We start from the raw sequence: 26,146 nt of genomic DNA, 5'->3' as shown, positions 1-26,146 counted from the left end.
TTTTCGAACAGGTAGGGTTCAAGTGATTTCAAAACATTTCATACAGCACATCTTCTGTATATATATCATGGATATATTATTTACCTGATATAAGATGCATTTGGTTTTGAGTCAAACGCTTATGTGTGTTCAGCTCACAGCGCGAACAGGTCAAACTACAATGCAGAATATGAATAACTATGACTGGGACTTTTATATACATACTATTATAATGAGAAGACCATTATACTAAAATGCTACGAATTTTTAGATTTTAGCTGCCGTGTTTCTGCACATTGTTTGTGTTTTTCATTTTCATTTCTGCACATCATTTGTGAAGGACGTGTCCACAAATGGAGTTTGCATTCCGAGCCCCGCAGATATGTTCATGTGCATACGGGACCTATTTGCAAAAGCCTATAAGTCTTAATATTAACGTTATGTTTTTATAAATAACGAAGCATAAATTGTTTCGCCAACATTAAGTGTTAGCTATCTGTTCATTAAAACATAAAACATTATTTACCCCGTTTATATCTGCAAGGTGTTCATTACACATTTTCTCTGTGTGTTAACATCAGTAATTGTTAGTCGAATGTCTGACTTGACTCTTGTTAATGTATTTTGCCCCACCCCCAAACATATGATTGGACTATCAGTCGAATATCGGCAAGATTCGAAAAATACTGATTCGACTAAGAAAATCCTTAGTCAGGGACACCTGTAATTAAAGGTTGACTTATTGAACGACCGACCGATTAATCAGCAGATTTTTGACTTTTTTTTTTTTTTTTATTAATCTGCTTTGGCCGATTGTGCTGCATATTAGGCAGATTTATAGGCAGGCGCACGGTGGGCAGCTAAGCGTTGTTGCGGAGCTCCCTCTGAGGCTACGTGAGAGACTGAGCAGCTCACACTTGAGCAGCAGAGGCTTGTTCACAAACAGCTTCAGCTAATTGCAGGGCAACACAGCCTGTTTTGAAAGTGTGATTAAGTTTTGCCTTACTAGAATTGATGTCGGAAAGTTATCCTTTACACACTGTAAGCGCAACAAGTCATTTTCATGTGAAAGTAGAAACACGTTCAATTCAGACAAAACTTCTGAGCTGTTTATAACGTGCACGTTAACTTTCCTCATGAAATGTGTGTGAAGGTCCTCCACAATGTCACTGCTCATGACCAGCGCACTCTTAAGCAGTTATGAGCAGCAGGCTGTGTAATATGTGTGAAATCTTTTATTTATTTATTTTCATCACTATGGCTATTTGACTTATAGCAGTTCCTATACATTGAGCTATTTGTGACAGCTCATCACTACATCAAAACAGACCGCCACAAATAGATTTTCCAAAAGGCTTATATTTTGTTGAATAAAATGAGCGGTTTACATTTCAAAATTAAAATGCAGCGTGGATGTTTTTATATGAATGTATCTATGAAAAGAACCCACTGTCAGAAAAGCTTCGATGTCATTTCAATTTTGTCTGTCTTGTAATGCCTGATAAAGTAGTTTGTGAGCAGCACTTATTTGATTACAGCCGTTACCGGGGAAATCGCTATATCTCTGCCCCAACAGCGCCTCCTGCTGGCAGAGAATTAATTTGTTTGTGTGAAACACTAGTGTATGTCAGTAAACATAAACAAAAACCATGTTTCTGAACTTTTCTGAAGTTTTGAGATGCATGCTTTCAGATGTTTTGAGAAGGTGCTTAAGTTTTGAGCCATGTATTATTACTCTAAATTGGGCTTATACTACTATTACTATCTTGTACCCTGCAATAATAATTTACTCAAAAAAAAAAAATCAGCCAAAAATATTGGCCAAAAAATTTGCATCATATATCGGCCATCGGCTGCCCTGATTTCTAAATACCGGCATGGGCCAGTGAAAAACCATATCAGTCGACCTTTAGTATGTATTTATATTTCTATGTGTGTGTGTTTGTATATATGTTCTACAAATCCTGTAGTGTTTTTAGATATTGAGACTGATGCTTTGATACTTTTTCTTTGTAATGGGGAAACATAAACACCTCTCCATTTTATTACATTGAAAGCCTTTTTATTAACTGTATGTAAACAACTTGCCCTCGATGAATAATGAGAAAGCTATATATTCTCACCCATAAAGTAAATGGTTGGGTGGATTTCTTAGTCATTGGGAACATCAGAGCTGGTTTTGTAAAGTGTTTGTTTAACTGCATGAAAATGTGTTACTGTTTGTTGCAAGCAGTGACTGTACTGCCATCCGAACTAAACCCAGCCTTCAGATGTTAGTACAAGTATGACTCTGTCCGGACTCTCTATATATGGCATCATTCATAGGAATTTATGACTGGGTGTAACTATAAAGCTGCATGACCAGGAATCCCTGGTCAAATTCCTCTGACGGTCTGTCTAGTTGATTCCTTTCCTATCAACTGCTACGGTTATATTCTATTCATTTATTATATACATAAATTTCTTAGTGTCCGTGGGACAGTAGTATATTGGCAACATGTGCCCCTTGCCTCATATAACATGGCTCCTTTTCTGCATTGTCTTTGAAAAGTAATGAGTAAACTGGAACATCAACAAAAGATCAAACTACTGACCTGTGACTTAATCCTTTAATCTCTAGAATACCATCGCGTTATGCAAACGTAGATTGAGATGCATTATCATTCTGGGAAAAGGGTAAATCTTTATAGTGGGTGGCTGCTTTTGAACAGTTGCTCTTGAATTGGTCTCTCAGTATGACTCTTAAGGGTTTTCCCTATATGCAGTTACTTAAAATAGTTTTTTATTAGTAATGCATTACACTTCAAACACATTATTTGGCTCCGTTTTATGTGAGTGTGTATTTTTATGAACATAGAAATGGTGCTATTCCGGATGGCCAACAATATGATTCTGAACACTGAACGCTCACATTTCTAGCTTCTAATCTGACCCTTGCAGATTTGCTGAGAGTCGACGTCGTCAAAGCTTGAGAAGGTTGCATCTGTTATACTAAAGCGCATGGGTTTGAAATCACCAACTTTAGTCCATATTTTCATCATGCCTCGCTGGTATTCCCCCTGTTAGTCATGTTGTCTCAGTTCTTCATTTCCTAAGGGATTAGCCCCCTGTGACACATCATGCACCTCACTCGCAACCTCAAATTTGGAAAGCATTTTTGTCTATGCATGTGTTCGGGTTGATATCTGCATTATTGCTCTGTTTTAATTTTTAAACATCTGATTTAATGATGCATCAGAATTACTGTTCATTGTGGTTGCTGCAGATTATGCATCTCTCTTCTCTCTCTCATCCTGCCACTTCTTTTTTGGTATCTGCCATTGTGTGCTAGTCCTAATGTGAATCCGCGACAGCCGGAAGGTAATATCTTTCTTTTTGAGGAGGGTGCAGGAATGACAGCCAAGAGAAGGGGGTTGTTGCAGTAAAAAGCTGCGAAATGACTGTATGTGTCAACGAGTCACATTTTAACAGTTAATGATGCAGCAGCAGCCAGGCAATAAACTCTTTAATATGTTGTTAATTACTTCTGAGAGATTGGATATTGATTGAAAAGCAAAACGGGTTTAATTATAACCCAAGTGTTAATGTCATCCCAAGTGTTGACGATTTTAGGCCTACGTGAGATGAACTCGAAATGGCTAAAGCCATTCAGTCCTTTTATTTCAGCTTGTTTATTTGCTCTTTGTGGCTAAATAGTTAAAGTGTGACAATAGTAAAGGTTACCACAGTATAGTAGAGCAATTAATGTTAATTTTGTTCAGACAAACTCCAAAAATGTAGATCCTTTATCAAAGAGCTTCACCATCTGAAAGAAAGTTATGATACATATCCAATGCAATAGAATGCTACATGCAAATGTGATTTTCTCTCATTTCATTTTTGTATTTTTTATTTTTTTTTAATAACGCTAGTGAGCATTGGCTTGTGTCTGCTGCTGCTCCGAGGTCCCATTGTGCTGTTTGCTGCAGAGAGTCGAAGATCTTAGCATTTAATTGCCAAGGAAAGGAACAGGGAATTCTGATGAGAAAGGGAGCTTGCAAGAATGCCAGGGACAAATGATTATTTTGCCAGAGCCTTAAGTGCTTTATTTGAGATTCAACAGTGGGCTCTGGCGAATGGCTTCCAGGCTGGCACTGGTCGACACATCTCAGGGGAGAATGTGTGTTAATATGGGGACCACGGTCTCACAAAGCAGTGTAATTGGGTTCGCATGGTTGGTGTCAGGGCAGCAGCACTGCTTCGTACACAAAGGGCACCTCCCAGCCTAGCTGCCAGGGACACAGAGACAAGCCCCCTCCTGATCAGGGTTGCAATTCACTGGAAGGGCTTATTGAATTACTGGAATGCTGAGCGTCATTTTGTAAGGGCTCGCAGATTGCACAATGAGCCGAAGGCCTTGTGTTTGTCAGCGTGTGCAGCTCTTAGCTGCCTGGCTCTGAAAAGCACTGCGAGTGGTGGCAGACTGCTGAGAAAATCTCTCTAATATCCCCAAATGGCATAATTACTCTTGCATAAATTCAAATTCCTTCCTCCCTTTTCAGTAATTATTTGAGTGTATCTGCATCAGAGGTTACAAAGCCTGTTGTCTCTGCTTTTAACCCCATGTGACATCCTGCAGCTGATTAGCCTGTAAGGATTTTTTCCCTGCTCTCTCAGTAGGCACTAGTGCAATGTCTGCAGCTGGAGACTGATATGTGATTGTCACAAAGGATCAAATTGTTTTTCATACCTTTTTGTTTTTTACATTCTACATCCAGCAATCTGAGGTCAGTTCGAAATAGTTATGTTTGTGAGAGTGAAGGTTAGTTGGAAAATTAATGGGATTTCTACTTCCAGAATTTGACTATTGCATTCTACTATGCTTTCATATTTGATATAGCTAATAGGGCTCTGCGATTAATCGAAATCGAATCGAAATCACGATTTGAGACGTTGCGATTTGCTAATTGCAAAAGTCTGCGATGTGGACTCGATATTACTCCGTTCCAGAGCATATGCATGACTGTCAGCCATGAGTGGCAGTCTTACTAACTAATAGAGTGAGCGCACCTCCGTTCTCCCCAATCAGCACTGCTCTAACCAACTGTGTAAACGGCCACCATTAAAAAAACAAAAAAACACGGAAAGCAGGAGAGAGACAGAGTGGGATTATGGCGTCTACAGGGGCAGGTCAATAGTTAGGCAAATTAAAACTAAAGAAAAACGCTATGTAACTTAAGCTTTGAAAAGACAGACAACAAACAAAAAATATAATTTACAAGAGCTGCGTCACAATGCATATCAAGAGCATCTATTGCATGTTCGCTATTCCCAATTCAGAAGACCGCACACACAGCCTGTGTCTCTGAATGCTTCTCATACTAACCCCTCTCTTCCCCACACGGCGCGAATCCCGCGTCACGGACGAGCTGTTCACACTTGCCGCACCCACGCAGCCTGTTTCGTACTGCTCGGTTATATTCTCACGCGGCCCTGCACTGCAAATCTCCACGAGCACATCTGGCTTGACGCATGTGCGCAACCTGCGTCGACTCGCACATGGCTCCGCGTTTAAAACGAATTCAAATTCAGTCTAACTGCTTGCTAATTTCACTTGAATGAAATGAAACATTCAGCACATTTTCCAGTTGTTCTTAAAATCCCAAATACAGTGTAACATGTTATACTTTAATAATTGACTAAAGAAATACAGATCTTTATAAGTTAATTCTATAAAATTAGTTATACCATTATAATCTTGTCTGCTGAAAATTAAAAAAAAAAAAAAAAAAAAAAAAAAAAAAAGTATATATAACCCCTCCCAAAACACAATTGAAAATGTAAAGGATTTCAGGGTTATAATGGGAATTGTATTGGATAGAACAACAGTAATAGGAAGTAATAGCAAGCCAATAGGAACAGTAATTCCTATTGGAATGATGCCAAAAACAAAAAGGAATTTTTTAATGGTTTCATGGAAACTTAGAATTTCAGTGTTTTTTTTTATGTTGTTAGTTTTTTTTCTTTCAGCAGGGTAATGATAATCATACTGTGCTGCACATTATTTACAATATTGAGCTGAAGCTTGACTTTGCAAATTTAAAATCACAAATCAAATCGCAATCGCAATATCTGTCAAAAAAATCGCAATTAGATATTTTCCCCATATCGCACAGCCCTAATATCTAATATTAATAATTTTAAATAATTAAAAATATCAATTCATAGTAAATCGACTGGTTTTCCTGGAAGTAGCTTTATGGACTACCCAGCCACGTATGGTATGACATTCATTCTTTAATTACAGGATGGCATTAGTGGATCATTTTCATAGGTTATGTTTAGGGTAACAATGATTTGGACTTTGCAAATACAGAAGATTCATATCATGGCGACTGGCAAGTGTGAGTTTTTATTTTGCTGTGAAAACTAATGTGTTTCCTTACATTAGTCCATCACTGTTGGAAAGTAATGTATTAGGTACTTGTGCATCAAAAGGTGCACGTTTCTCAAAGCGTTTGCAAGAGAAGCCAGATGATGCTGCATTGTCCTATATATACATCTGGCTTCTCTTGCAAACGCTTTGAGAAACGAAATATATATATATACATTATATACATAAGAGCAATGATATATAAGTGCTATAACAAGTCTCAGTTAGGTTAACACAGTACACGTAGCATGGGATTTTAAATAATATAATAAATAAAAAGAAAACTGATAGAAAAAAAAAGAATAGAGCAAGCTAGTGTTAGAGGTCTTTACACATACATACACACACACACACACACACACACACATATACAATTGCATAATAAATGAAAAGAAAATAGAATACAAAAAGATTAGAAAGGTAGTTAGATTTTTTTAAGAATAGAATTAGAATAGTGAGTGTTAAAGTTAGAGGGTCAAATAAAGATGGAAGAGATGTGTAGTATATGTCTGTGTGTGTGTGTGTGTGTGTATATATATATATATATATATATATATATATATATATATATATATATATATATATATATATGTATGTGTTGTTTTGTGAAAATGACAGACAGTGATTTGATTTGTCCTTTTTTTTTTGGTTGCGCATTCTCTGTGTGTAAGTGCATCAGGCTGAAATGCTTAGGCAGTTCAGTGTCCATTTGTCTTAGCTGTATTCCTGGCCCTGGGGGCTTTTTAAAATCCTGCAGCTTTTACATTAACCTACCATTAACACAGTGCAACATTTATGATTATCAGCTGCTTGGATGTGCACAGCTCTCCATTTCTATCCAGCCAGAGTGGCACTTTGCTATGACTGGCAGATTAATTATGGAGTACATGCATGCGTCCCCTGTAGACCGCTGAGCCGGGGAGATGGGTATCTGCCCTCATGTAAAGCAATGAGACTGGCGCTCTGAGGACATAGCACCCTGGCCAATGTGTATCTGCCAGACTTCATTACTGGAACTAGGCTCCTCCGACACCTCAGATCTCCCAGTCTGTGTGCACTGCCTTAAAGGAGCCTCTCTGGCAGGTCTGAGATCAGTGCTGGCATCCGACAGGCCAGGATGAGTGGCGGTCTTACTGTGACTAGCCCTGATCTGCTGCAGGCTGTAATAAGCTGAACAATGCGCTTGACTGGCAGTGTGCGCAGCGGAGCGATAATTGACACATCCTAAAAATGCGAGTAACGACTGTGTTATTAATGCTCTCATCCTGGGGGTGGTTTCAGAGCAACCATTAAGCCTTTAATGGAGAGGGAAGACTGACATTTAAAAGCTGTTGCTGTTACCTACTTTTCTATTTAATGAAGATGAGTCTTTGGGCTGGCCGCAGTGAACAATTACAGCACTCGACATTCAGGCACAACAATGAGCTGTTGCTATTTTAGTTACTCTTGTTTTCAAAAATAACTTGAGGTCAGTGCCTGGGGCATTGGAAAAAATGAGGAATCTGCTTTTTACTCTGGGGCAGGTGAGCGTGTTTCTCACCCCTCCCTGTTTTCCCTTTCATGATCTCTAAGACAACACAAGCCTTTCTACATGCCGTAATAATGTTGTAGATGTGGAAGACATGACCAGAGTTTCGGTTAGGAGTAGAAAAGCCAAAGGCTTGTTACTAGGTTACATCACTGTTGTTGTTGTGAAGCAGTGTGCCAGGTCTTCAGGCGCTGTGGAAGGAGCTCACAGAGAGTGATTCCCCTCTGCCGAAGCCAAGTTACCATCCCCCCAGTGGGGCCTTCTCCACCGCAAGTCTGCTTACTAATCAAACTACACATCCATGTACACACCAGTTTGCACGCGTTTGTTGCGTAAAGTAAATATTTATTGTTCACACTTTGACTCATAGAAAGGCGTCTGAGCGAGCATACGGCATGCCAAAGCAATTAACATTTCTCTTTTAACACTGTGATCGGATGATATTGAGTTTTGGAAGGAGATTACTCCCCAGTAATTGTCGTCTTTGAATTACAGTAGAATCGTGTTTGCCTTTGTATATTTTACCTTGAGAATTCTCAAACGTTTCTCAGTGCAATCCATTAGATGATGAATATTAACGCTCAGAGCATTTGCACAGTTTGTGAGTTGTTACTAAACCACTCTCATTGTTTCAGCATTACCTTATGAGTAAAATTGTACATAAAACTTGCGTTACATCAGGTTTTATTTTTTTATGATCATGTTATAGTTTAAAAAAATGCAGTGTGTGTGTGTGTGTGTATATATATATTTAATATATACTTTTGTAAATGAATAATAATATTTAATAGTCAGTTTATAGTTCATCTAATGTTAACAGATGCAACTTTAATATTTAAAAATATATTGGTAAATGTGGAAATTAACACACTAACAAGGGAAAATACTACATCTTTTATCAACCTTAGTTATGTTATAAATGGAGTCTTATTGTAAAGTGTTATCATTTCATTTCAATAGTCATGCTTAAAGATGGCCATCTTTAAATATCTACACAAAAACTATTAGCAAATTGGATACATAATTTGGGGAAGTCGTGGCCAAGTGGTTAGTGAGTCTGACTCCTAACCCTAGGGTTGTGGGTTCGAATCTCGGGCTTGCAATAACATGACTTATGTACCATTGAGCAAGGCACCGAACCCTCTGCTCCACGGGCACCGCAACATAAATGGCTGCCCACTGCTCCGAGTGTGTGTTCACGGTAGGGCTGCACGATGTGTCGTTTAAGCATCGATTTCGCGATGTACGAATCCACGATAGTCACATCGCAGGAGCGCGCGAGAGAGACAGAGAGAGAGAGAGAGAGAGAGACAGAGAGAGAGACAGAGAGTACATTAGAAGTACCATCAATGTTTATAGAAATGTATATGGATTTATTTTGCATGTAATTTTTTTTTTTCTTATGAATATATATGTATTTTTGTTTTGTATGTTTCTATTCTGCTATGTACAATGCTTTGGCAATATGTACCTTTGTATGTCATGCCAATAAAGCAATATGAATTGAATTGAGAGAGAGAGAGAGAGAGAGAGAGACAGAGAGAGAGCGAGCCGTTTTCAAACAACACGAAATGAGAATGTAAGTGTGCTCACCCCATTGATGTTTGTAAGAAAAAATATCGCAATATATATCGCAGAAAAATAAAATATCGCAATGTCATTTTTTCCCAATATCGTGCAGCCCTAGTTCACGGTGTATGTGTGTTCACTGCTGTGTGTGCACTTTGGATGGGTTAAATGCAGAGCACGAATTCTGAGTATTGGTCACCATACTTCGCTGTATGTCACGTCACTTTTCACTTTCATAATGGATACTAGTGCATAGGTTTCGACAATGTATCGTCACAGAGATTTGACAATACAATTATCAATACAGCTGGCCCTGTAGCGATATTGTGGCACATGTGCAGCAGTGGACCGCACTTGATTTGTATAAATGAACATGATTTAAAATGTGTGAGGTTTCTAAAAATAATGAATGGAGCATAATATAGGCTTCTACAACAAGGTTTAATCTGGCCGCAGAGGAACATAACTGGATGGCCTGATATAAAGAGACATAATCCCTGAAACAGAGCTTCCCACTCTCAATATCGGTTAAGTGTGCTACTTATCTTTGTCAACCTGGCAAACATGTGCACTTGCACTCTCTCCACTGTGGATAAATGTGCTTGCTTTCTGAAAACACTGGTTAGCTTTCAATTTTTTTAGGGATTTCCATTTCAATATTAAATTCTCAGAAAAGTGTAATTCATCAAGTGTTCATTTATTAGAGAGAGAAGGCTGTGTATGTATGCGTTACCACTGTTTTGCCACGTTTCTTTGTTAACAGTGAAGCTGTGAAGCTGAGAAACGATGATGTAACCAGTTCCTTGTTGAGAGATAATGTAGCTCTTGAGCGATGAAGCTATTTAATTGATAAAATTGCGGGGCAGCGCTAAAAAGTTTGTTGATTTGTGCAGTGGTAACCTACCAGCAATGTAAATACGATTTTTTATATATATATATATATTATATATATATATTAGAATGAGTAGACTACATTATTAAAACAAGATGCAAACAATCAGAATATTGTACCTGGTGGAGAGTGCCCAATGCAAACATGAAACGTGCCATTACCCAGTGTTGGGGAGTAACTAGTTACATGTAACGGCGTTACGTAATTTAATTACAAAATTATTTTAACTGTAATTAGTTACAGTTACTACGAAAAAATGAGTAATTAAATTACAGTTACTTATGAAATTTTTTACGATTACAAAGGGAATTACATTTGAATATTTACACACATCCACATACAGATTTAACTGATTTCTTTCCCAAATTGCACTGACTATTCTGAGACATACCGCCCTAATCATTTCCGGGATGCGGAAATACAGTCTGGTTCATAGAATCCAGTCATAAAAATGGAATGCCTAACGCGGACGGAATATCCCACATTTTGGATGACTAAATCAAAAGTAGGTCAGTACACTTGAATCAAAACATGACATCGACTAGTGTCTGTTAATATAAAGCCCCAAAAATGCAATATATGACTTGCACATTCTGTGTGTCTGTGGAAATCAGGCGTGGACTGGACACCGGGAGAACCGGGACAATTCCTGGTGGCCTGGCAGCCGATTTTGCCCCACTATTTAATATCATTATTGTATAATTGCCTGCCGAATGTACTAAAGCGATCATTTGCGAATCCGCCATTTGATAATTAAATCTCTAATAAATCATGAATTGTTAGTCATGACGCGCGCGCTCTCCGCGAGAGAGAGAGAGAGAGAGAGAGAGAGAGAGAGAGGATTGCTGGAGCAGAGAAGCTGAACTACTGTTCAGGGTTTCAGGTCAGTTTAATCTGTAAAGATGCTTTTTTGTCTTTTGTTTTTTTATTTATTTAATCAAGCAGCAGCACGTTGCTCATCAGTCATCACTCAAAATACTATATAAAGGACATCATTATTATCTGTTGTAATGTTACAGTAGTAATTTAGCTAAAAAAAAAATCAGATTTTTTTTATAGGTTTAGGGGGAGCTACGACAGACAACAACACAACCCTTACGAAAATTAACATTTTAATATTTAACTATAAATCCAGAGAAAATGGTTACTATTGTTTAACTGTGATAACCAAAAATGTAAAATTATTTTACAAATGTATTTATCCATTTGCAAAAAAAATAAAATAAAACAAGGTTATTTTACTTTTATATAGGCTAATAAAAGCATGTTTAATTTTTGTAAGGGAAAAACATGACTCCTGTACAGTATTAGGATTTTTTCTATAAAGATATTGTAGCATTGTAGAGTATTGTATTGTAAAGTATAGTTTTGTTCAATCTTGAGTATTAAAGTCATGAGAGAGATGGATAACGGCGCAAAATAAAGAGACTGAAGAGAAAAATGGAAGTGAAGGTGCAGTTCAGGAGAGAACTTTTAATTATTTTGCATGTCCCCAAATTAAAGATTTAAACCTTTTTTATGTCAGGTCCACACAAAAAATAGTTTTGTCCATGAATTTGTTTGTGTGAGTTTGAATATTCCAGTCTGAATTTTTTTCCCAGTCCGCCCTCCTGTAAATTAATGGCAAAGACATGGTTTCATTTACTACACATAGGCCTACTGAAGCTCGCAGTGTTTTCAACCTCTGCTGCCTCAATATAGGAGTACACGAGCACATAAACATAATTTCTAGAACTGCTCTGTCACTTCATGTGCATTTTACTTATTTTGAGAAAACTATCATCATATACAGAGACAGCAGTTTCAAAAAAACACCAATGTTTCAGGAGTTTATTACACAGAATACGTCACATGCTTATTAGATAACTGTATTTAAGTTGATGTATATGCTTTTATTTATTATTCTTTAATTTTCACAAATTTAGAAAAGTAATCAAAAAGTACTCAAAAGTAATTAGTTACATTACTTTAATAAAGTAATTGAAAAAGTTACACTACTATTACATTTTAAACAGGGTAACTTGTAATCTGTAACCTATTACATTTCCAAAGTAACCTTCCCAACACTGCCATTACCTATACTGTAGCTGTACCTATATGTAGGCCCTTCATAATGCAGAGGTCAGCTGCCTGCTCTGCCAGTAATTAGAAATGGCACTATTGAATGCAGTGTTTAATAAACAGCTAAATTCTACTTTTACTAAATTCTGCTGAGGTGAAATTCATTGCAGTCCTTTGTCGTGATATGTATCGTATCGTGACTTTGCTGGTGATACACAGCCCTAATGGATACTGTATGTAAACTCTTACATTTAATTTGCTTCTATTTTAGAACACTTTATTGTCTAATCAAAATGTTAGTCACACACAAGGCAAATGCACGGTTAGGGTTAGACATGCCTGACTTGATGTGTGTGTAATGGCCACCAGCCATAGCCCTTTTTATGCTCCACTGCAGCGCGGGTCTGTAACAGAGTCATCTATACAGGTGCCACTGTTAATGAGTGAAGATGCAGGCTGCATTTTACTGCCTGGGCACTGCAGTGGTGTGCTAATTACCTGAGAGCAGTGCATTACTGGGTGATGTGCATGGAGTCAGCATGGTAGCAGCCCTGTTGCAAGTAGGATATGCTTAATACTTAAACCTTTATCTGCAGATCATTCAGAATTTTAGCAGGGAAACTTTTTTGGTTTGTGGGTTGGTGGTGTGAATATTAAGTGCACAGAATGCCTCGTTCAGCATGCATCATTTGCCATTTTGTACTGTATTTTATATGTCAAAGCCTTAAAATACTTTAAATACATTTGGCATTCAAATATTAATATTTATCCCAAGTCCAAATGAACATTTAATCACCTGTTTTGATATTAAGAACTATTATAAGTAGGGTTGGGAACCGAAAACCTGTTCTTATGCAGAACCGATTGTTTTTTTTGTTTTTTGTTTTTTTAATACCAGAACCGTGCGACATTCCTACGTTTCGGTTCCGAAAACGGTTCTTGTGCGATGTGTGTGCGAACTCATGAATACTAATTACGTTGTCCACCGCTTCCAGAAGCGCAACCAATTAACGCAAGCACTCACTCAAACACACACTCACTAGAGTGTTACACACCTAGGGTTACACACCTAACCCCTAACCCTAACCCTCACTCACACACAAACTCACAACGCTCCCTCACACACAACGCTACTCATTTACGCCTTGCTTGAGATATTTTCTTGTTGAAAAAAGTGTGGCTTCATTTTGAAAGGTTAAATGATGATGAAGCAAAATGTAACGCATGTGACAAGCTAATTACATGCAAAGCAGGCTGTACTAGCAATATGACTAAACATTTGCTACAGCGCCACGGAATCAACCTCAAAACATGCAATGTTTTCGACTGTTTAAGGAAGACAACTGCACCTTGCATGTCCCCATCGCTAGGTAGGAATTCATACATGGGTAAATGTATTATTTCAGTAGTAATAAACTATACCATATCAATATTATTTACGTATTTTTTTTTTCAGATGTTAAACATAGTGCGCCAAGCGCGGATAACCACGCAATGCGCTACACACCTGCTCCTGGAACGTCAGAGACTGTAATGCCGTTTACTTTAGCGAGTAAAGGGAAAATGACGACAGAGACTATAAATGAGTGCCACAGGGCTGTTACACGATTTATAGTGAAAGGTTTTCCTAAGGGAACATCCTTTTTCCACCATAATCATCGTTAGGCGGAACCGGAACCAGATAATTTCTTACGATTCCCCCCCTAATTATAAGTGTTTTAATAGTTTACAAATTTACCTGAAGTATATTAGCATTGTTGCATCAAAATCATTCTTTTTTCTTCTTTTTTTTTTTTAGTTAAAACTTGATATGAAAGTTTTGAACTTTGCATCAGTTATTTTGTTGCTGCTTTTTATATCTTGATGCTTTCCATTTTGATATCCAGCTCCTTTATTATAATCAATATTTCAACGTTTTTCTGAGTGATTCCAACTTTGCTGCCGACAGTTTTACCTGCTACAGTCAGCTTTGGTGATTATTGTGTAGTCTTTATTCTTTCAAATGCATAGATGCTCATATTTAATGAGAGCAAAGTGTGCAAATTCTCCTTTATTGAAAACACTGTTGTTATCCAACACATCCACGAGCTGATTTTTATTTATTTTTAATTGTAATTTTTTTTGTCTGAATCCACGTCAAGTGTTTGGGTTAAAATTTATTTTGAATGTAATGTTTTTTTGTGTAAATTAAAGAAAAAAAAATACTACCATTTGTCACCATGTTCTTGCTTTCACTTTTTCATTTTAAATGGTTCTAAGGTAGTATAATTTAAAGTCATAAAAGTTGCATTTATTATTAAAAAATAAAATAGTTTTAGGAGACAGTTTTTTTGTAGATTTTTGTTATCAGTGTTGATATTGTGACTCTGAAAACCTTCAGACACTAGCTAAACTTTCATTTACATTTATGCGTTTGGTAGACAGTTTTATCTAAAAAGTTATTTATATTTTCGGATGGTTGCCTTACCTTTCACATTTATTTTGCTGCTGTCTGCCTGGCATTGCTTTTGGGGTGGTTGCCTGATAGTTGCAACATGCAGAGGTTTCAGTTTGTCAATGCAGTTTATTTCTGCAATCTATATGAAAATAAAATCGGATGCATGAGAAATTGAGGAGTCCACTGCACATAGATTTGATTTAATTTAATTAGCAATGCCCAAAGGCACTCATTTCCTTCATGTGAATGGCGAGGATGCTAAATTAGAATTTTGAGTTTGCAATTCATACAGCTGGTTCAGAGGGTCTCATCCTTGTGCTGGAAAAAATCTTTTAAATTAGAGGGTCATGACTCACCTTTATGGAAATTACAGAATAATGAAAAAACAGTCTCCGTCATAGCACTGGCCTCACAGACATCTCATTTATCAGATTTCAGAGGCTCGTACTCGCTTTCTGCCATTCTAGAGGAATTTCAGTGAGGCTCCGGAGAGAACAGGGGAGGTATTTTTAAACCGAGGTTCGTCTGAAGAATATGTGGGATATTCCCTCCCCTGGTGCCTTCCAGTTGTGTTTTAATTTTCACGATAAGACGTGCTTTGCAAAGTGCAGATGGATTATGCCACCTCACCGTATACCTATGTGAAGGGACGGGCCTCAGGCTTTTGCTACTATTTTAAGCCAGAGAGGGCAGTGTGCCTAAAACACAAGGTTGTTTGTGGGTGTAGGGTGCAGCCACAGACAGGAATAAGAGACCATGCTGCACGACGATGATTCCAAGGCCTGTTTACAATGGAGATGAATGGAGGGGGGGAGGGTAGCAGGAAACAGAAACGGTTACGCTTCCCTTAGGAGAACTGGAATTCTTTGTGAACCGTTCCCCCATTTAGCTGGCAGTTGTGAAAACAATTCCGCAGCATTTACTCAGTTTGCGACTCAGATTACAGTTGTGTGAGTCAGCTGCAGGCCGGAGGTAGGAGGTGGGCCAGACGGCTTGGCCGGTCTCTGCAGCTCAGTTTTTTATTTATTTATTTATTTTTTGTCTGCAGATCAGCGTCTGTTCTGGAGCTTCTCTCCAAAGAGAAACGCTCCCTATTTGAATGTGCTAATTAAAATGGCATTGGTTCCAGCTGGAGTGGTTCTAACTATTGAAGTGTCGGCACTCTTTAGAAGTGATCGCTCATATCCTGACAGTGTTGGGCAATATAATGATCCCTTCTCTCGCTCTTCTCCGCAGGTTTTGTTTTTGAGTGACGGCAACAAAAAGTGATCTGAGGGAGCTCCCTGCATTCTCTCCGCACAGGATTGCCACCCCTCCTTCACCGCCGCCATTGCTGCCACTCGACCTGCCACCATGACGTCGGAGCTGGAGAGCAGCTTGACCTCCATGGACTGGCTGCCACAGCTGACCATGCGGGCAGCCATTCAGAAAGCTGATGCCCAGAACACTCACGGACCAGGCATGGCTAAGAAGAGTGCTCTGCTGGACACCAACACCACACTGGACCAGGAAGAGGTGCAGCAGCACAAGGATGGCAAACCACCATACAGTTACGCCAGCCTCATCACATTCGCCATCAACAGTTCACCAAAGAAGAAAATGACACTGAGCGAGATCTACCAGTGGATCTGTGACAATTTCCCCTATTACAGGGAAGCCGGCAGCGGGTGGAAGGTAAGGGGTGAAGCGCTGTAAGCATCAGTTAATTTGTCATTATTTGCTTTCTGCCCGTCAGAGACATTTGCATGCACACGAGTGACGTCCCTCCACTTAAATTCAATCAGTGTACCGAATCAGCCATGAATTTAGTCAGAGGAGACTGTCAAGGTTAATGTGTGAAATTATTCTCATTTCTTGCTGTCAAGGTTTTTTTCTTCCATTCCTCGCCAAGGAACTTTGCGAAAATATCAAAGCAACAGCCATGCTGCTATTTTGCTGTTTATGACCATTAATATTTGACAGTATCTTGTCTATCTAGACACAATAAAAAAAAGACTCTTTTTGCGGACAGAAGTGTGAAAAGGAAGTGTGTTGATATTCACCCAGCCAGATCCGGCCTCACAAGCCATAGATGAGGAAAAAAACTGCTTTTCATTGCTTGTATTATTCATGCCAGATGCCTTGATAGAAGTCCATTATGTTGGAGAGAGCCATTGCTGTATCACCATCTCAAGGAGCATATGATATACAGAGATGAAGCCGTGCTGATTGCCTTTTAAAAAGCGGAGATGGAAATTGATATTAGAATGAGCTTTCCAATCAGTTGACATTTATTGGCAATAGAATCGGTAGCACAGCTTTATTGCAGACAGACAAGATATGCGGTTCATATCCGTGCAAGACGCGACCGTGTGTGTCTGTGTGTCTATCTTTTGGTGAGCATATTTTCACACCCCCCACCCTCTTTTGCTGTACTGTAAAACGGATATTTATGTCAGAGTAGATACGAGAACAACACATGATTTTGTAAATTTAAAAATCATCTTAAAATGTTTATAGATGCAGGTTTTTTTGATAACTATAATCAAAATAACAAATCAAGCATGTGGCAGTCTACACTTCCACCCCATTGTTGTCTGTGGATTATAGAGCAAGAGAGTTTTTGCATATTTATCAATCCTGTTATCTTAAGTTTTCTTCCCTGCAGACGTGTAATGCTATTTCCGCTGAAAAGATTTGTCTTTGCAGATATATGAGGTGAGTTTGAGGGTCAACGTGGTGCTTTTACTCATTTATTCTCTTGCTAGAAACATGCTCACACTTTGTCCGTGGTACCTGGGAAGATGGCTCTAAGTTAAATTGCTTGCTAGCACCTATAATGCCTTTTGTGACATCAGCCTTCCTTTTTCCCCCCTACCAACCCCGTACACATTTTACACGGTGGACAGACGACACAAATGGATTTCTGCGTTTTTCACTGAATTTACTGAAATCGCTGTACAAGGTTGCTGCCCTGACACGTTTACCAGGCTTTCCATTTCACTGGAATGTAGCCTTTTTTCAAAAGCCTTGTGGAAAGAGGCAACTCACCGCTGTTCTCAATGATGGCTGCTAATTGCCACATTCCATCTCTATATCATGTATTATTACAGCTATTATTTTGGGGATCAAGCTGTATGTCAGTTTACAATGGGCCAAATATGCATTTTGTGTTAGTGTTCGTTTAAGCAGGGTAATGAAAAGTTAGATATCTGGATACAGTTCTGTTACTTTTTTATTTACTTATATTTAAGTTGAAGAAATAGCTGAACTCAAAGGCATGCTGGTCATTTTATGTGAAAGTGCTTGCATTTAGATGCATAGAGGCACTATGCCTATGTGATGTGGAAAATGCTTTCAGGATATCGCAGCACAGGAGCATCTCAGAGGCATGCACTTATGGGAAAACAGATCTATGGAGCTGGTGTTAAGAATTGTATAACAGCAATACAGGTTTCTTTTAATAGACGGAAGAGCGTGAATCTCACTCCAACCGCCATCGACTATTATTTTAGAGAGATTCTTTGTCTCTGAAGTGTGTGCTGCTATATTTGCGTGTGTGTATATACCAAGCGTGGCTGGGGTGAATGTAGGTCTGTGTGTAGTCATTGCCCTCCATCTCTCAGTATCCACATCCCCCCCTGAGATGTCGGCAGCAGGAATTTACGACCCAGCGCACGCACACGTCTGTTCTCTATGATAATTCTAGCTGTGCCGGAGAGATGAGACCAGGCTAATCCAGGCGGCGGCAACTCATTTAGTCATCTCAATAGAACTCCATTAGCCAACGCTTTTAAGAAATATCAATAAGTGCTGTCAATAAGAATAGATAATTCATCAAGGTCAAAAAATATTAATGCAGTATTAGGGGAGATAGATATTCAGCTTGAGATGAATTTTATCACTTTCTGTCTCTGCATTACGAAACCTGTTACTGTAGAGTAGGGTTGTCACCAGGGTTAGAAATTAACTTTTTTTGCCGACAAGCCACAGTGGCTTGTGAAATGCAGAATTCCCCCTGACCCCTAGATATTTTAATTTTTTCTTTAAATTAATCTAAATAAAATAACTCACCATGTGAAAAGGATGGTGTTTTTTTTTTTCTTTTTTTTTTTATAACACGCGGTCATTGGCTTTGTAAGTGGACTCTGTGTAAGTGGATTTTTATAAGCTTCCACAGTGTGTAGGACTTATATTCCTATGCACTACTGGTTAAAAGGTTGGGATCATTATCATTTTTATAATGTTATTATCATTAGACATTTTTAATTTTACTAAAGATTTATAATTTAAAAAATTGCAATTTGAAAATTATTAAAACATATTAACAATTTGATAAATTATGTTAATTGGGTGCCTAATCAGCATATTAGAATGTTTTCTGATGGATTGTGTGACACTGAAGACTAATGATGCTGAAAATTCTGCTTTAACATTATTTATTATTATTAAATTTTAAAATAATATCAAAATAAAGTCTTTTGCATCCATTCAGGTGTGCAAAGGGGTGCTTATTTATTGGCTTAAATTTATAAACATTTAATTACATTTTATCACACCTCGTGTGTGTGTGTGTGTGTGTGTGTGTGTGTGTGTGTGTGTGTGTGTGTGTGTGTGTATATATATATATATATATATATATATATATATATATATGTGTGTGTGTGTGTGTGTGTGTATAAAATCCTTTTTTTTTCCGTATCGACCAAAGTAGTTTTGAAATCCCTAGTGTAGAGTTTTTTTGTAACTTAATTTTTTTCTATATAATTTGTATCAAACAATCCAGTATTACTCTCTCGGAACAGCAGGGTGGTGTTCAATTATGTAGCCACTACACAGATTCAAGATATTGCTTTGACTGTCACCACAAGAAATAATCCACCATCCCTTTTGAAAGCCTTTACGTAATACACTTGTCTTTGTCCAGTTCTTATAATCCCAAGTTATCAGCATGCAAGCTACCTCAGTGAAAAGAGTGAAAGAGCAAATTAGATTAATTTGCTGTCTATTGGTTTGAGAGGCTCACTGTTCTCAGTCAAACCCACTTGTCACTGAGATGTTTAATGCTGTCAAGATGCTTAGCACCCAGACACCTTCTGAATTTATGAATTTGACACCGATGCTTCTGGTGAAGCGAAAGCCATCGCAGCCCACCTGATCTTTTCGTTCCAGCATCCTCATCCTTTTTGACCTCAGAGCAGTCATATAGAAGCTGTAGCGGAGTGCAACCAGGCTAAAACTCAGTTTAAAAGCATTAAATGTATGGATGTTAGAGGATTATGGAGGACCTGAGCCACACGAAAGCTCTTGTTATCCTCCGAGAATTTTCAGTCTCTGTTTACACAACAGGTTTGTAATCCGGCCACAGAGCAGGCCGTAATCTGATCAGGCACTCAGAAAACATGCGGCGCTAGCAGATGTGACAGCACGGCCTGCTTATGATGGCTTTGCCACAGCTGCTGCTTCTCAGAATACACAATGTGGTTCTGGCACTTTCTGGTCTAATTGCTCCCTGATGGTTTACAAACAGTGATTCGGGAAGGCCGGGTGACTTTTCAGGTCATCGCTCTACCCACTTTCGAACTCACCATTTGAATCTCATTGTGCTGGAGACGGCTCGTCTGAAGTGCGGCCAAAAATTCCAGGCAGTTCTTGCTTCCTAACCAGTTTAAATATGCTTGAAATGTTTGTTCTTGAATCTCTTCCATTGCTACCGGCATGATATTCTCCCATTTCACCTGCATGCAGGCAAAAAGTGTGCAAATGCTTAATTCCTCACACATGCCATAGCCGTTGATGCGCCAAAGCTGTTTCGGCCTGTGCTAATGGATAAATGCAGTTGCCGAGGTTGAGTCTTGCCCTGTTTAAAAAACGCTTTTGGCACTTGTGGAGTGTCCGGATCTTCTTCTTTGATCTCATTATGAAATGCAAATGCTCACCAACCTAAACATCAAAGGTTGCACCCGCTGCTGGGCAGCCAACGTAATAATGGAAGCCAGGGGCGATTGACCGTTTTTTCACTAATAAGTGATTTGGGGGACTGCTTCACCCCCCAGGGCGTTATTTACTTTCAAGCCAGGAACATTATCTCTTAAGTAACTAAACAGCCCAAATCCCAGCTCCCCTTGCTTTTATTTAAATGTGGAAGCACAGGTGTTGCACTCGTCATATCTCTAAACTCAGGCTTACTGTGTAGGGTGTGGAATATTAAGATGCAAAATTGCTTCAGCGCGCTCTGATTTTTCAGTTTAATCCTCCAGCCAGGATCATTATGCGGTCGGACATTTCATTTTTAAACATCCTCCTGATATTAAATTATTCAAATGGTAAGATGCATATTGATAAGGAGTTGTCTGTATGTTTTTCCCTCGAATTCTTTTTCTAAAAATACATTCACCTTACAGTACATCACATTTGAAAATCTAGTGCGCCATTATTAGGTCTGTGTTGTTGCATAAATTTCGTTTTCTGCCTCTGTGTTTTTAATTGTGGCAGCAGCAGAAGTGGCTGTGTTGTTGGTGGGAGTGGTGGTGATTCATGCCGTAGCCAGTTTGATCCTGCTGGGTGGATGGCTCCCGTGTCAGGAAGCTACTGCCTGGCCGTCGCCCACCAGCCTCACCCTGCCCCATCCCACTTGTACCTCGCCGCTCACACAGAGTAGGTGGACAAAAAGCATAGTGGCTCACTAGGTGGAGCTGGCAGAGAGGGCACTCGCGACGCCTCACAGAGCATGGAGTTGACTTTAGTAATGGTTTTGGAAGAGACTGACGTCTTGAATCATGTTAACCAGTACTGCTGTAGACGTGTAACTGGTCTTGAACCTCATAAAATAAGGTTAGTATTATTGTTAGTATTTCATTTACTGGGGGTCATCGTGGCCTAATGGTTAGAGAGTCTGACTTGTAACCTGCAGGTTGTGGGTTTGAGTCTCAGGTCCGGCAAGAATTGTCGGTGGGGGGGAGTAAAGGTCGGTGCATGGGCAAACCTTAATTGTCATCATTACTCCAGTCTTCAGTGCCACATGATCCTTTAGAGATCATTCTAATATGCTGATTTGGTGCTCAATGAAGAATTACTTATAATTATCAGTGCTGAAACCATTTGTGCTGCTTAATAATTTTGTTGAATCCATTTTTCAGGTTTCCTGTGAATAATTATTTCAAAAGAACAGCATTTAATTGAAATATAAATTTGTCACTTTTGATGATTAATTTAATACATCCTTGCTGAATAAAAGTGTCTTGTTCTCTGTAAACCCTTCTCACAAGATATATCTTACAAGAAGAAACCCATGATCCCTACTATGCATGTAGGTGTATTCTTCATCCACTAAACATCAGTCATTTGTCTTTCATTGATTAATTTAACCACATCTGTGGTGATAATGAGGCCCATTACATAGTCAATTTCTGACATGGAACATTTAATGTTAGGTGAACTTAGGTGAAATGTCTGCCTTTTTAGCTATTCTTACTGCTTGTATTATAGCTGCTGCCTTTCCATCTGACAATTAGGGGGTTAAAAACCGAATCTTCAACTGAACTGATTTGAATGTGTTTATTAATGTGCTAAAACAAAAGTAAATGTTGGCACAGTAAACTGTGCGCTGAACATTTTGGTAATGTATTCACTGTCTTGTCTAAGACATTTGAAGACATGCTTTATTTTGAATACAGTCACAGCCAAAGGGGTTGCTCATCCTCTCATACCTTACTGCTAAAACTTCTGTTTTTATATTTGTCTACATACATTTTTCCCTCCTTCCCCACAGCACTTAATTGCCTTGTTCTGTTTACGATACTTGTTTTTGCTTTCTCCATAAACCAGTATATTATAAATAAATAAATCTAAATTTTAAAAAAAACTTTAGCACAGTTATCACGTCAGCCTTTTAACAAGTCAGCAGCATCCCCCACTCTGGCGAGGATGCTCAGCTCTTTATTAATTGAGGCTGGGATGACCTGAACATGGCCTCTTATCGCTGCTGTGATTTGGCCCCAAGAGAGAGGAGCTGAGCCATGATGAATTTGCGCATGCTATAAATAGTCTGGTCCTTGGAATCCGCCTTTAACTCTGAATCTACTCTCTGAAATCTGCTTTAGCTGGCGTTGGACTGTCTGTCAATGCCACTGGCATTAAGGAGGATAAAAATGAAATTTTCATAAATGGTCGCACATTTCACTTTGAAAAGATTTTCATCTATGATTTTTTTTATGAATTGTATGTGATGGATTCTCCTCTCTTTTGGACCTCCTTGTCATCGTTCTAAAATACTTTATGGTGTCTGTGGGGTAGAGGGGGGTGAAATACTACAAAATATATTACTAGATATAATCGATCTGTTGTTATTTTCTAAAAATGCTGAAATTTATATTTTATTGCTTAGACCTCTTCTAAGATTAGCAGGTTTTTTTATTTCTGTATAAAAATACATTTTGATATGTCAAGTTGGTACAATTTCCCAAAAACTTTTACAAATTATAATATAATCTTTCTTTCTTTCTTTCCCATAGGTCCATAACACAAAAATAAAAGTAAAGAAGTTATAAACAGACATCAAATACTATTTAAAAAATATACAAACTTGAATTCCAGTGCTTCCAGTACAAGGAGAAATACCTTGTCACTTATGCCACTTAAGTCCATTATGATTGTATTTCTTTAGTCACTTAATGACAGTGTTCATTTCGTTGACTAAATATTTTCGTCATTATTTTCGTCACGAATATATTTTTGCAGACGAAAACGAAACGAAAACTAAAAAAGAAGTCACTGATGGAGACTAAAACTATGACTAAATTGATTGACATTATCGTCAACGAATAAAGGACGAGACAAAAATAGACTGTGACGAAAATCAAATCCCCAGACGGGAGAGATGCGAGGAATGAACAAAAGAACTGGCAAAACGGAACAGGCGAGACTGCATGACAGAAGAGAACCAATCAGAGCCGGACTTACTGAGACGTGAAGCGAAAGTATTCCGTTTTTGAATGAGCTCCCTGGAAGACGGCATTCGAAGAGGTGATGTCTTAAAGAGTGACAAAATGTCCACAACTCACTTCACGTTTGACAACGAACAAAACAAAACTAAGTGTTAAGCATGCGGAGCGATCATTCGTGGCAAGAACACAACCAATTTGAAAAGACATTTACAGATGAGCCACCCGGACATTTTCTCAAAGGTAAATTTACAACGATGTTCTTTTGTTTATTGAGCTAAGCAAAATTGGAAGACTGCAGTGCGTAGATGTTGTAGCATTAAATATTACGAACTGAAAAGTAGTGTAAAATAGCCCCTTCAAGTTAGATGAGAGCACCATACTTATACGTAATATTATGCTACATACATTTGATTAATACTAATGTTTAGTATATTTTATAATGTTCTACTTGTTGACAATATCAGAAATATTTCTAGATTAGTCATGTGAAATGTGAATGTTCACATCCTATCATTATACATACTAATCTAGCAATATTGTAGTATTTAAAACATACCAAGCAATTTTAGCCGACTAAAATAAGACTAAAATTAAAACATATCAGATGACTAAAACTTGACTAAAACTAAAAAGAATTATAGTCAAAAGACTAAGACTAAAACTAAATTAAAATTTTGTGTCAGAATTAACACTGCTTAATGGATGCATGAAACTATGCATATAATTCCTTAACACAGCATGCAAAGTAGGAACATCATTAGATACAAACATGTGGCTTGTACTTATCCACCTTGGGAGCTTAAGCAGAATTCTTAACGCATCATTAAATGCCACCTAAAGCGTTTTCATTTTAGCTTTACTATAACTACACCATAAATGTGCCTTTATAAAAAGAAGTACAGTAAGCTCTAAAAATTGCTATTTTAACATCATCTGTTCACGTCAAATTTACAAGCCAACCTATTTGCCTGTCCGTATATATATATAGATATAGATATATATATAGATATATATATATATATAGATAGATAGATAGATAGATAGATAGATAATATATATATATATATATATATATATATATATATACATATAATTTTTTTACCGCATTTAATTCTTAGTCACCTAAATAAAAGGAAGGTACATTTTGCTTACTATCCTCTTTAGTTTTACAATCATAACCACACTCTTTTTAGAATTAAATTTGATATCATATTGATTTAAATTGATATAAGACAATATTCCACTTTGCCAAACCCCATTTATCATATAAAAAGGTGCCAATACATTCCTGCTCAACCTGACTTGTATGGATTGATATTTATAACAGTACTGTAAAATTCTACTCAAATATGAGGAAACCCCTGTCTTGTAACATTATAAACAGCTTCGTGTTATTAATTTGCCTTAGAGGCATCTAAAAAGCACATAAATACTGTAGAATTATGTATAATTATACTTACTAACCATTTCCTTTAATGAATATATGCATACATTGTGCCACTCGTAAAACCAAACCGATTATCCGTAGTTACCAAATATTCTTTGAGCCTGTCCATAAGGATACCCTCAAATTCTGTTGAAATTATAATTGCTAAGGCAATTGGCCTATAATTTTCCATTAATAGATATTTTATCACTCTGTGTGCTCTTGCCGCCACCTTCCGCCATCTTGCTGTAATGTAATACAAAACATTTTTTCAGTGTGTACAGAAACGTATAGAGCTTTTTAAATTTTTATATTAAAATACCATTTCAAAGAATTTCGCACAAATTTTAAACTAGGTTTTTAAACTGTTTTTCCTTTGTTTTGGACATTCTGCCTTTTATGTACTCACATATTTTTGAACGAGGAGAAAAAATGTCTATGTTAATCTAAATGATTGAACATGGAGACCCAGTGTAACAGTGGATTTAACTGATTTAGACATTTGTGTGAGGAGCACCTCTTCCAGAACGAAGATAAATGCTACACAACCATACGCAGTAGTACTTGCGATTTCAAGTAATTATCCATAAGCTGCCCCTTTTTCTTTTTCACTTAAACAAACCTGACCTTTCTTGTCAATTCTTTTTTTGAAGACTCAAATTTAAAGATTAAGTAGGCCTGCCAAGGCATTACCAGTACAATGCTGAGTTTTAACAATAGGAAATGTGCCATGGCAGAAATGTTTCATCTCATTTTATGCCCATCTGACATGGTTTTAGCAGGCAGGAGCTGCAGACAGAGTGGCACCATGTGTGTGGTGTCACTGAGGATATGGCACACTGCCCAGGGACTTCACATAGAGCTCCCACATCAAAAATGTCATTGAGCTCCATGCTTTTACTATTTGGGTTTTGGGTG

General features: G+C 38.0%; 1 protein-coding gene across 1 annotated transcript in view; it reads left to right on the top strand.

The window, feature by feature from the left end:
- LOC132119525 (forkhead box protein J3-like) overlaps nucleotides 1–26,146 on the top strand; it is a 112,923-nt gene that overhangs the window by 37,260 nt on the left and 49,517 nt on the right. Inside the window, exon 2 of the mRNA XM_059529568.1 lies at nucleotides 16,115–16,552. Within this exon, the coding sequence (XP_059385551.1) occupies nucleotides 16,232–16,552 (321 nt within the window). The 5' untranslated portion in view covers nucleotides 16,115–16,231. The remainder of the gene's footprint in view (nucleotides 1–16,114; nucleotides 16,553–26,146) is intronic.

Source organism: Carassius carassius, chromosome 38, assembly GCF_963082965.1.
Source record: "Carassius carassius chromosome 38, fCarCar2.1, whole genome shotgun sequence".
Taxonomy (NCBI): domain Eukaryota; kingdom Metazoa; phylum Chordata; class Actinopteri; order Cypriniformes; family Cyprinidae; genus Carassius; species Carassius carassius.
The sequence above is the reverse complement of the archived record's forward strand: the minus strand, read 5'-3'. Positions and strand labels throughout refer to the sequence as shown.